Below are 13,101 nucleotides of genomic sequence, written 5' to 3' on the forward strand. Positions count from 1 at the left end.
TTCCCGTTGAGCTAGCCAAGCTACTGGCATCCTGGGCTCACCTCTCCACGTGGTCCAGATTCCCGGAGACGCCGAGGCCTCCGATGGCGTAGAGTTTCCCGTCGTAGACAAGGCTGTTGTGTCTGCAGCGGGCCACCGTCATGCGGGACACCAGGTTCCAGTTGTCCAGCAGGGACATGTAGCACCACACGTCAGACAGCATCACCCCCGACTCTGTGCCGCCTGCAATAAAAAGAAAAATACACTTTCACACCTTTGCTTACCAGTTCCATTCGTTTCGTGATCCTAATTCACTCGTTTTTTAAAAATAAAAATGTCGCTAAATGCACAACCACCCCCCACATCTCCCACCACCTTACACATTTTTTTTCACTCTACTTGTGCGGCGGTGTAGCTGAAGCTTGCTCGCAACTCACATTTCGACTCACAACGCAAAGCAAAAAAATTTATCAAGCGACGTTGGGGCACTCGTAATATAAATCAGATGTTAATTACGATGACGTCGGTTAAGGGGAGAAGCCCGGCCAGGAAGTCCAGCAGCAGGAGCCGATTGGCTAACGTGGTATAAAAACTCTTGATTTCCCCACCGGCTTGTGGGACTCCCGGCGGACACGGAGGGCGCCGCTTGTTCCCGCTGCCAAACACACATTTCCATTTATATGAAAAGCGAGCGTGTGAGTGAGACAGAGCGGCCGGGTAGACAATGCTGTCGCGGCGTCAAGGTGAGTGCGTGGCCGCCCCGCTGAAAAGGGGGCGCAAATGGAGCGTGGCGGAAGAAAAATGCCATCACAGCGGAAAAGGGGAAAAAGAGCTTCTACGCGTCACGGAGGACGAGCGAGGCGCGTCGCCCTGTTCACACTCTTTAAACAGTTCGCAAAAGTCACACAGGATGGTTCGTTTTGACCTTGACCAATCTTTGTGACTTACTATTTTGGGGCAGATCTGGATAAGTCACGACAGTGCATGATATGCTACACAAAAAGCTCCGATACCGCCAAAGTAAAAAAGGCAGCTGAGCTCAGAAAAGGATGAAGATGACACAACAATTCCCAGGATAAACTTCGACAAGCGACACTTGCTGTAGGGTAGAATAGTCAGGATGGTGCATGACATGCTACTATGCCTCTAAAACAAAAATATCTTCTTTTAGTTGACCTCAGGATAAAGAAGGCACAACATAGTCACCACAGTGCACGACATGCTTTGGCTCACCCGACAGGTAAATGTTGTCGCCAGCCGAGATGACGCTGAAGAACTCGCGGTCGTAGAAGGGCAGGCTGGCAAGCGGGTACCACTTGCTGTTCTGCGGGTTGAAGCAGGTGACCGCCGTCAGGGAGCGCTGGTTCATCCCGATGGTCTGGCGCCCCCCCACCAGGACGATCACCTCCGCCACGCCTGCGAGGAGGAGCATGAGGAGGAGCGTGATGAAGGTGAACAGATGGGAGGAAGACTCCTTCGGGGTAAAACACTAACGTCACCACAGGGCATGATATGCCGCTAAGACAACTGTTCACAAAAAGAGACTTTCCAAGTTTAGCTGAGGGAACAGTCGTAATGGTGCATGATATACAGCGGATCGTACAGTATGTTATTAAAGCTGCGACTGGAAGCACGCGCACACACAGAGGGCGGGATAAAGACACCAGTGATCTCGAACACACAAACAGGCTGGCAGGCTGCCACTAAGCGACTCCCAGTCGGGCGACAAGGCGGCCGCCGGACACGAGTGAGTGGTGTGTTTGCGAGCAGCAGGCATCCAGACGGTGAGGGGGGTGCGAGGACGGTGAGGATGAGCGCAGGAGGGGGGGTACGCACGCCGTGAAGGGGGGCAGGGCAGGCGAGACAGCCAGGTTTGAGAAAAAGGTGAGGGATGGAGGCCTAATCTTCATAGTCTGGAGAATTCCACGCCAGCAAGCCCTTTATCTTTTTTCTCCCCGATCGATACTGCCGCTCGCTCGGGTCTTTGCACTTTCCACTGCTTCCTTCGCCGACAAAACAGCAACAAATAAAGCACAATCCTTTTTATTTCTCCACGTTTTTCCGTCAAACCAAAGAGGAAGATGGAGAAAAAAAGACCAGCCGCCGACGCAGAGCTCAGCTGACAGCCTGTGGCTGAGTGGACGCTTTTCCGAGGTGAGGCTTGAAGAGGCTCCCTGATGGATGTGACGGGCGATGGAGTGTTTAAGGTGTTGTTGTTGTTTTTTTTGTTAAGATGACGCTAGCTACTAGTAAAAAAAAAAAAAAAGAAGAATGGGGTGGAGTGGACGCAGCCCTTTCAAGTAAAAGTCAAGCAGAGCCACACCGGGTCTATTTTGACACGCCTCCAGATGACCTCATAGCGTTCATATTCATTTTACGGTCATTTTAATTTCTTTTATTTGCTTATGTGACTGGACAGACCAATGTTTACTTTATGCACATATATGTAAATGAACAAGTGTTTGCATTACGCGTAGGGATGGGCGAGTACTGATACGAGGTATCGGTATCTGGCGGATATGAGCCACTGATTCTTAAGGCAAAAAAAAAGAGATTGAGTAAGTCCTCCTCGCCAGTAGTTGGTGCGACACGGCGGTTTGCCACATCGCACAAATCATCATGTGTGTCTGAAAGAAAGAAAAATCTTAGTATGTATCAAAAGTCCTTGTGGTATCGGTCCGAAAAGAAGTGGTATCGAAGATCAATAAGTATGTGTGTACTGTATATGTGACTGGTTGGATGTTAACAACATAACGTAACAACATAAGCATCCGACACGCCGTCCTTAATTATTGTGAGCAGCCGCGTGTGAGCGTGCACGGCAGCCCCTGGGCGATTTCCGCTCGGTCGCCCACGTCAGTGATAGTCCGCATCTGCCCCGCCGACCGATCCCCGAAGCCTGGAACGCGCTAGCTAGCGGACTAACACGACTCAACGCGGGCCTGTCAGAACACGGCAGCGGTCGCGGGGAGGAGTTCGCGGCTTGCGAGATTTCGGCCGGGGATGAGGAGGATTTTGACAAGCTGATGTTTTCCTCCTGACAAGAGTTTAAAAGCACTTTGGGGAGGAAACGATTGGTCCTCACCTTTCTTTTCCGTCTATTTTGAGACATCGACAACGAGGGCAAATCCACTGAGAGTAGACGAGAAACGATTATGAAATTTGTTTATTATTTTTTTTATCTTGGTATTAAAATGGTGTATTTTGCCAATTTCAATTTCATAAAATTTTATAATTTTGTCATATTTTTTTTCTTTTATACAGTTTTAGTTTTTATTTTATAAAAATATTTTATAATTTAACTGTATTTTGTAAACATTTGAATTTTATGATTTTATTCTCATGTATTTAAAAATATTTTCAGGTACTCTATACACATTTTATTTTACAAAAATATTTTTATTTAATAAAATGTTTGATAATGATATTGGAAAGCTAGGTGTTTTATTTCTTGTGCATGTGTGTGTGTGCGTGTTTTTAAATGGTCAGATAGATGTTTGCATTATACATGTGCAGTATATGAACGGCCAGACAAATTCTTATGTGATGTAAATGGTACAAAAAAAAAAAAAAAAGTACAGTGGCCCTTAAGGGATAATAAAAACATCCATCCATCCATTTTCTGAGCCGCTTCTCCTCACAAGGGTCGCGGGAGTGCTGGAGCCTATCCCAGCTATCACCGGGCAAGGAGGCGGGGGTCCACCCTGAACTGGTTGCCAGCCAATCGCAGGGCACATACAAACAAACAACCGTTCGCACTCGCATTCACACCTACGGGCAAAAACAAAAAGCGTTTGTTTGGGCAAAGCGGATTGTCACGCCTCCATCTTTGTTTTTGTCACTCACCCTGAAGGAAATGGCGACATTAACGTCAAGCCCATCATACTGTGACAAAATACTCCGTTGCCTCATACAGGAGCGACAAAAAGTCTGTTTGCTCATAAAAGTGACGCGTGTATACATAAATATTGTGCTAACCGAAAAGCGGCAGACGCTGACACACGCACTTGTATACACGCGCAGTTATACACACACACACACTCTGTATAGCTGTGGGAGCCATTTTTATCTCGCTGCAGGTCCATAACAATTATGCCATATCACGCTCCCTTTTTACCCCATTTGGTCTCATTTGCTAACCCTGTGATTTGTCTCCCAGGGTGCTAATTTGCAATGACGACGTTGGGGGGGGGGCCCACGGCGCCCCCGTGATGGCGTGTGTGTAAGCGTGTGTGAGAGCATATTAGGATGTTAGCTTTTCTACTTAGCCGCTGAAGCCCTCAAATGCACCCCCCCCCCCCCCCCCCCCCCACCAGTGCATCAGGGGCAGAGGGGTGCAGTACCCCATCAGATCCGGCAGATGTTGCTGTTTCTTTGTGATTATATTTAATACAGAGCAGTTTGTCATCTTGGGGGAATTAATATGTACGTATGACTCATCATTATTGTGCTATTTTAGTGAATGGCGGATTAGCTGTTCCCGTGACTGTTTTTTTTTTTTTGCCCATTGGCACATGGGGCAGTTATGAATGAACTGCGCCTAGCAACCGTGCAACGCCAAAAGAATCTCTACAATTTCGTCGACGGACATTCCTGTGACTGTAATGAATGCTGGATGACACTGCAGCAGCTTTGCAGTGGGCCCTGCGGGTCAGCGTTTCAGGAGCGCTCCACCTAAGCCGGACTTAGTTTCTCTGTGTCCAATATATGAGTCCGCACAGGATGAGATTTTACCGATAAGCCGCGAGTGGAAAATTCACACACTTCATCCGTCCCATTTCCAGAAAGCGTATCCTGTTCTGGGTCACATGGAAGCTGGAGTCTATCCCAGCCGACTTTATGTGCAAAATCACCTGTCAATCACAGGAATGACAGGCAACCATTCATAATCTACATTTTATAAAGATAAAAAAAACATGTGTGGTGTACGCATTCATTCACCACATCGATGTATCGATTTATATTCCTGTGATCCAACTGGATCGATCTGTGCTCGGCAAGTTGGCCTTTGGGATAAATTACAGTGTTCCTTCACTATATTGCACTTCAACTAGTGTGGATTCACTTCAATGTGGATTTTTTTTAAAACTCAAATTACACGTAATTCGCCATATTGTGGGATTTTAAGTGTATGCCGTAACTTTTTTTGTGGTAAATTCATTGTTTCATAGCCTAAAACGTTAAAATTGTTAAAAAAAAAAAAAAAAAAAAACAAAGAAAAGAAAAATTAAATCAAACAAATACTACAAGGAATAAAGTGTACATAGCATACTGTACTACTGTGCATTATTGTTTAAAAATCAAAGACAATTTAGTCTTCGATTAACCTGGCAAACTTGTTTAATGAAGACAACTTAGCGGCTAGGATAAATGTTTTACTCGTGTGTAAGTAAGAAAACCTGGAGAGAATCCACACGTGGCACAAGTAATCTCACGCTGCATTTACTCCCGGAGACAAACGCCGGGGTTTAATAATTACTCGAAGCCGGACAGGAATCAACAAAGTCGGGGTTAAAACGCTTTTAATTGTCCTTCTGAGCCACTGACAGCTTCACCTTGCCGCCTGCTTAAATGCAGACACAACACATTCAATTAAAGCTTGAAAGAGAGGCGCTGGCATCGGCGAGGAAGGACAAGATAGTCAGGATCAAGCCGTGTTAATTGGGACGCCGCCAAAAAAGCGGTGGGTTAGCGGCCTTCAGAGGATGTCGGCTATCGGGATATTTTCACGCACTTGTTGCCGGGTGATGTGATCGGCTGCTGGCTCGAGATGTGTAAGTGCGGGAAAAAAAAGCAAATGAAAAAAATGTTTTTTAAAACGCTGAATTAATCACGATGTTCAAAAAACACAATATAACCCAACAAGTTTTTGTAGACACTCTAGAGTAGGGGTGTCAAACTCTTTTTTTGTCTCGGGCCGCATTGTAGTTATGATTTCCCTCAGAGGGTCGTTATAACAATGAAACCATATAAATGTTTAATCATCACCAAAACATACACCATTACACAACAAATTGAGGGATAACTAGTTTGGAAATTAGAAGACAAGGATAATAGTTTGTTCAAGTATTGTTTAAGTTACTCTAGAAGAAGGGTTTGGTAACAGAAAAGTGCAATATCTCAACATTATTGTTTATTATTATGACAATTCGGAGTTTGGGTACAGATTATAGCAAAAATCACCGAAGTTGATGAGCATGATTTGCTTTCGCGCGCCACATAAAATGATGTGGCGGGCCGCATCTGGACCCCGGGCCATGAGTTTGACACCCATGCTCTAGAGGCATCTAATGTTTTATTACTGTTAGGTATGTTGAAGACTCAATTGTATTTAATGTTATTATATGTTTTTATAACATCAAAGACATTTGGGTTTTCAATGAACCTCACACTGAGTTTATTATTATTTTTTTTTTATAAACTCAAACACAAATACTATTGAATTAACCTAACACGTGTTTGTAATACCAAAGATAGTTTAATCTTCAACGAACCAAAAATTCCGTTTTTTTAAGAAGACCAAAGAGTCTTGAATCAAGCAAACGGGTTTGTATAACCAAGGATAATTCAGTCCTCACTAAATGGAAAATTTTTTAGTCTTAATTTAGTCTTCAATGACACTAACCCTTAGTTTTTAATAAAAAAACAAGTTTTCTTCAATGAAATTAAACATGTTTTTATAACATCAATTTTACATAAAACCCACACACATTTTGTCTTTGAGTTAAAAACAATTTAGCCTTCAGCAAATGTAACACGTTTTTAGAACATCAAAAACATTTTACTTCAATAGAGCTAATCTGTTTTTTTTCTAAATGACAATTATCTTTAAAAAACCAAACCTTTACTTTTTTCATCAAAGACAATTTCGTCTTCAATAAACCAAACACTCTTTCTAACAACACAATCGTGGAGGCGACACTGCGGACTAGCCCGCCGTCCGCCCGTCGGCCCGAGCGGAGCCCCGTTTAGCCCGCGAGCGAGTTGCTGGCTAGCGCCTCTCATCGAGGAATGAAAAAAAAAAAAAAATAAGCCTCATTCATATACTTGCATGTGTTTTTAAGCATTCCAAATTGGCAGGGTTGTTCTCTGTGGTGTGTCAAATTGATTTATTTTCACATCACAGGGACTTACTGTAAATGGCTGACGAGGCCACCGGTGACCACATCAATGTTAGCCTTAGACTCAACTGTACACACTGGACTTTTGAAGGCTATTTATTACCAAACATATACAGGATGTACACGTACACACACACACACACACACACACACATTTATATATATATATATATGTATATGCACACTCCCACTCAGAGTCCACAGATTGACTTTGCTCAGCAGGAAGTGCTTCACGGATGGCAGTTCTCTTTTCTTTTTACGCTTGACAGTCTTATCAACAGAGCTCAGGTGGCGCCCCATCTGCTTAGGCGCCTTTTTGAACACACACACACACGCTCAAATAAACACACATAAACACACATTCAAGGACGAAACCATCTGCCCTTTTTCGCAACTTTCACTTCAGAGCATTCTAATTTATTTTTCCTTTAAGGTACTCGGAGATTTTTTTTTTTTTTTTAAAGATTTCACAACTATTTTAGTTCTCCATCAGGCAAGTAGCTGATTTTGAGTGACAGGTGACACAATATGGGTACACTGCCAAGGGTGCAGTGTAGAGCCGGTCCACTGCTCCACGGCCAGGACGAAGACCATATTGCTCCTCCTGAATGTGAGATTCGACTTCCCGACCGGCGCTCCTTGTCAGAACCCCTGAATAGACCTTACTAAGGAGGCCGAGGAGTGTGGACCCCCTCCCCTGTAGTTGCAACACACCCTCCATCCCTCCTCCTTGAGCCATTAGCCTCTTTTTTGATGAATCGGCTGAATTGCTGCTCGTATCTGGAATAACTCCTAAGTCGGGTCACTCGTATCTCAAGGCATCACTGTGTTCTCCCCAGCGACTCACAACGTCCCGAGTCGAGGTCAGTAAACCTTTTACTGTATTTTATGATTATTTTGATTTTATTTTATTTCACACACAAACGCACAGGTGGCGCGTCACGCATCATGCATGCGACCCACCCAGCAACGTTTACGAGTTATTACGCCTAATTGTAACGCACAACATATAAATACTCGCTCGGCGCCAAAACGTGCACGCGAACGACACAGCGTGCATGTCGGTCGCCGTCTCAAGAGGCCTGAAGCGACATCGTTGCATGTAATGAAATAAAAACAAATAAAAGCCTACTCCTTCATGCACGCCAATTGAAGCAAATGGCTGTTTAAGTGACCTCAGCTTGCAACAGTGAAGTGCCTGTTGTGCGTTGTACAACCACGGCACAGGTGTAAACGTTCTTGTGGCATACTCCTTGCAGTGTTAAACATATGGCCGTTGACTCGTGTTGAGTCAATATTCCCATAAGTATAAATGTATATAACACAACAGCACAATGATGCCATTAGCATGTAAACTGGTTCGTTATAATGGCATGTTGCATGCAAGGTCAACAAATTGCTTTTTTGTTGTTTTCTTAAGTGCATAAAGCAGATGTGCAAGCGCAAGTCACATGCATAGGGGAGTACAAAGTGCAGCCCAAGGGAGCAATTTGCAGCCCGCAGAGCGCTCATAAAAATAAACAAGGCATCAGAAGGTTAGCAGAACAAGTTAAATTAGGACTGTTACAAAATTTCACACTAATGTTTGGATACAAAAAATGTTACAAAAAGTTGCTTTTTAATCCCATTTTTAATATAATTACAAAAAAAAAAAAGGTTGAACGTGACAAGATTCAACAATTCTTTTGTAATTGAAAGAATGTGAAAAAAGTTTTTAAAAAGTTGTATATCTTTTTTTAATTATCAACATTTAAAAAATTAATATTACAAGATATTGCACTATTTAAATAATTTTTTTTTTTTATAATTTAAGACAATTAAAAAAATGTAATAAGTTACAAGCTATCACACGAGTTTTCATGTAAATGTATTTTTTACATTATGTTATTTACTTATTTTCAAACTAAACATTCTTTTTAAATTAAAGATATCACATTTTATTTAATGTAAATGCATAATTACTTGTTCTATTTCAGGTACTTAATTATCATAGAATAAAAAAATTGTAATACATTGTAAAATATTATAAAGTTATGAAACTATTTTATCCAAATGTATGATTATTGCTATACCAATTATTTTAATATTATTATTTTATTTAAATGTGTATTTTTTTTATTTAAATGTAAATACACCACACAATTTAAAAATAATTAAATCCGCTGTGCATATAGTTTTTAAACCATTTATATTAAAAAATGACTAAAAAACCTGTATACTACAAGAAATCAACCTTTATTTCATCTCTAAAATATAAAATAAAGTGTTGAATGCTTACAAAATCCTTCAGCGATAACACAAAGCTGAGAGGTAGGTTGGTTTTAGGGATGTTTTCTTCAACAAACGGTTCAGTGGCCCCTTCTCCTCTTCCTTCACGTGTTCTGTATACTTGGCCCTCAGCGGAAAAGCTTTGGACGTCCCAGATGAACATCAATTACACTAAGTAGCGTTCATTGGAGTTTGTGAAATGACATCAGAGTGGGCGCTCTTGCTTCCCCTTTCAAAGACGGCTTACACTCCGGACTGACCTAATGCAACATGCGCGTGCACGATGTACTACGCAGCAATGAACCATTACCTTGCCGGTGGGCCAAAATCAATACGAGGCGACGTCTCCTTATGGCGACACGACCCCTCGGTCACCTTGATGCCGCGCAGGATGAATAGTGTGCATGGCCAAGTGTATTGCTGTGTCTTGTTGTGTTGTGGGTCAGTTATGCACTTTGCTGCTTTTTTGTTCAAAGTAGTATCAATAAATTTGTATCAATAAAAAAAGTGATTTGGGATGTTTCCCCCTCCCTTTCCTGATGACTTATTACTGTCATTCTTCTGTTATTTGAGGCAGTCGAGACTCTGGGAATAGCATAACGGATGGTAAGTAATAGGCATGTGCTCGTATAAGATTCTGACAGCATGATGACTGAGCAAAAATATTGCGGTTGTACGGTATCACGGTATTGCAATTAAAGCTCTAAAATGATTTATTTAAAAAAAGAAAATAATAATAATATCCATCCATTCTCTGAAGTAAACGTACACAGAAAATAACTGATCTAAATGTAGTACAACAGTTCTCAGAAAATGGGTAGCTACTTCTCTCCGCTTTGTGAAGTAACGGCCGAGTGGAAATGATCTGATAATATTTTGGCGACAAAGATGGAGTTTTACGTTGTGCCACGGTCCTTGTTCCTCGCCAACAGTCCTGAGGTACCGCCGGTATAAATCTTTTACACCTAGCGCTGATCGGACCAGCCGAAGCTTGCAAGGCTAACATTCTCATCCTCTACCAGCTTACTTTCGTACTCTCCGAGCCACACAGACGTTGGAAGACAGTAGACGGGTTTACGTTCAGACTTTGTTACATTCTGATTGAACGTATTGCAATTGAAGACCTCAGGTCAAATGATTACAAGTGATGGGATTTATTCCAATCTGGTGTTTATATGTGCCACTACATTTAATCAGGAGGATAGGTAGTTCAGTGGATAGAAAGATAGCAAGGTAGTTAGGTGGATAGAAAGGGAGGTAGGTATGTCGATTAGTAGGTACTGTAGGTAAGGCAAGTAGGTGGCTAGGTAGTTAGAAAAAGGACAAGTGTACGTGCAAGTGCATTACCGGCAGAGAGCCTCGGTCTGGTGCGTGGCGTCTGCATCTCCTGGCGCGCGTGAGGCAGCATGTGGTAGCGCTTGGCCTCGTTGACCAGGTCACGGCACGCCTCCGACGACTTGATCAGCTCCTCGTTGTCGACCACGTTGAGCAGGTAGGACGGGTGGATGAAGGGCAGACGCACCGACGCCAGCAGATCGGACAGGTGCTGGAAAGGAAGGACCGCAAAGAGCCGTTATATAAAAAAAGTAGCGTGCAGCCTAACCGACGGCCCGCTATGTTCCTGAGTCCTCCCCACCGAACATTACGCGATACGCGATCAAAAGTCCTGTGAAATCGGTTGCATTAATTTTAACGTATTTATTGTTCCCCAAAACTTGTCATTTAAAAAGTAACATTTTTGGTATTTTTTCAATTCCTCTAGCTCATTAAAAATGTATTCAGAGATTTTTTTATGAGTAAAATACTAATAAAATATCCAATTGTATGCATAGATTTAAAATGTTGTATTTATTGTATTCAATAATTGGAGATTTTTTAAACTATAACTAGAATAAATGAATTGTTTTAATTGTTCCCTAATTAAACTAAACTACTGTGCATGTTTATTAATTAATTATAAACACAATGAACTGTGGGAATTATTTATTTTTATAATAAAAAATATCCTAAGGTACATATTTTTAAAATTTGTATTCATTTCATTTCATTAACTAATAGGTCAATTACTTTATTTTAAATGAAGTTATATGTATGTATATATATATATATATATATATATATATATATATATATATACATATATATATATATATATATATATATATATATATATATATATATATATATAAACACAGCTTTGTATTCTACTAAATATTTTCAAGGATTGATTACAAATAGAATACATATTTAGTGTTATTAGACAATTGGTTGAATGATTTATTGTGAATAACAAAATAAAAAATAAGATATTAGTCAAATTAACTATTTCACATTTAACTGATTTCATTAAATATTTGGTTAATTCATTATTTATTTATTTATGAATTATTATGCACATAATGTATTTCACCTATTTTACGTGTACATTTAAACACTTACAGTGGTAAAATAGTGGTTCATTAATTGTTATTAAATTAATGACCAACAACACAATTAAAAATGAGAGCTATTATTTTATCAGTAAAATAAACTATTTTACATACACATTTGAACTTTAAACCCCCCCCCCCAAAAAAAACGTTTGTCCAACCCCTGTTCAGCACATACGCAGGAGATAGTTGCCATGGCAACCTCATCTAAGGCGGCATAATGTGTATGCCTGTGTTTAATTGTAGCGGCGTGAACCCCCGTGGGAGGCTCGTCTAGTGCGACAGCAAAAGCTGTAAACAAGCCGCCGCCGAGTGTCACAGCGGCGGGTCGAAACTGACCGATGACCTCGGCGGGCTCGGTGCCATGTGGCCCAGCTGGACAGCGGGCGAAAAACAACCCACTCCCAGACACAAGAAAGAAGTCAATAATAAGCCAAGCATCTCGCCTCCCACACCTGAGCTCCACTTTGCTCTCTGACAAGTTGAATTTTGGAAAATTCAGCCGCGGGAGACAGTTTCACTTAGCAACGCAAAATTCGGAAGGCATGTCTATCATGAGTGGACAACACAAGAAGGTCTCAAGGAGTCAAGCCTACAATTGCACAGGAAGTCGGCCATTTTGGTTTTGAAGCGATGTTTGATGGCTCAGTTCGAATAAGTTCAGTTTGAAAATTCAGCCCACAAAGCCAGTTTCACTTAGCAACATGACATTCGGTAGGCACGTTTATCATGACTAGACCCAAAAAAAAAGTCTCAAGAACCCATGTCGAAATACACACAGGAAGTCTGCTGTGACGAGAACAAGGCATTTGAAGGCAATAAATGGCATCAAATCTTCATTGTCATCATAATACAACAACGACACAACCTTAATCGTAACATGTGCTACACAGAGGATAGATTGAAGATGACGGGACCGTACCATTTCTCATTCTCGGATGGTGGAACACTTCGACTGTCATTAAAAATAATTATCGTTCACTGAGTTTTAGGAGGGTCACGTGAGTCATTGGGCCATTGATTTTGCTGTAATGATTGAAATTCATTTCATCCAATGATGTGTCAACAATGGCTGCAAAGCCAGCCAATGACAGAACAGGAAGGTGGGACGACATGCTGTCACCACAAGGTTTAAATGCAAAGCAACTGATGTTCAAACAGTTTTATTTTCTATCGTGATATGGTAAAACATAAAGAAAGCTCAACTAACAGCGAGTTGCTTCCAGTGAGAAGGCGGGAAGGAGGAAAAACGGCAGGGGGGGTGGGGGGGTGACACACGAGGGCGGCCATCATGGCGGACATCT

The 13,101-nt window shown here is 41.7% G+C and overlaps 1 protein-coding gene across 1 annotated transcript in view; it reads right to left on the reverse strand.

The window, feature by feature from the left end:
- The window catches only part of LOC133416767 (kelch-like protein 29), a 163,645-nt gene that overhangs the window by 16,327 nt on the left and 134,217 nt on the right, over nt 1–13,101 (reverse strand). The window contains exons 10-12 of the mRNA XM_061703933.1: nt 10,716–10,914; nt 1,213–1,395; nt 42–222 (exon numbers count right to left, since the gene is read on the reverse strand). Of these exons, the coding sequence (XP_061559917.1) occupies nt 42–222; nt 1,213–1,395; nt 10,716–10,914 (563 nt within the window). The remainder of the gene's footprint in view (nt 1–41; nt 223–1,212; nt 1,396–10,715; nt 10,915–13,101) is intronic.

This window comes from Phycodurus eques, chromosome 18 (genome assembly GCF_024500275.1).
Source record: "Phycodurus eques isolate BA_2022a chromosome 18, UOR_Pequ_1.1, whole genome shotgun sequence".
Lineage (NCBI taxonomy): Eukaryota > Metazoa > Chordata > Actinopteri > Syngnathiformes > Syngnathidae > Phycodurus > Phycodurus eques.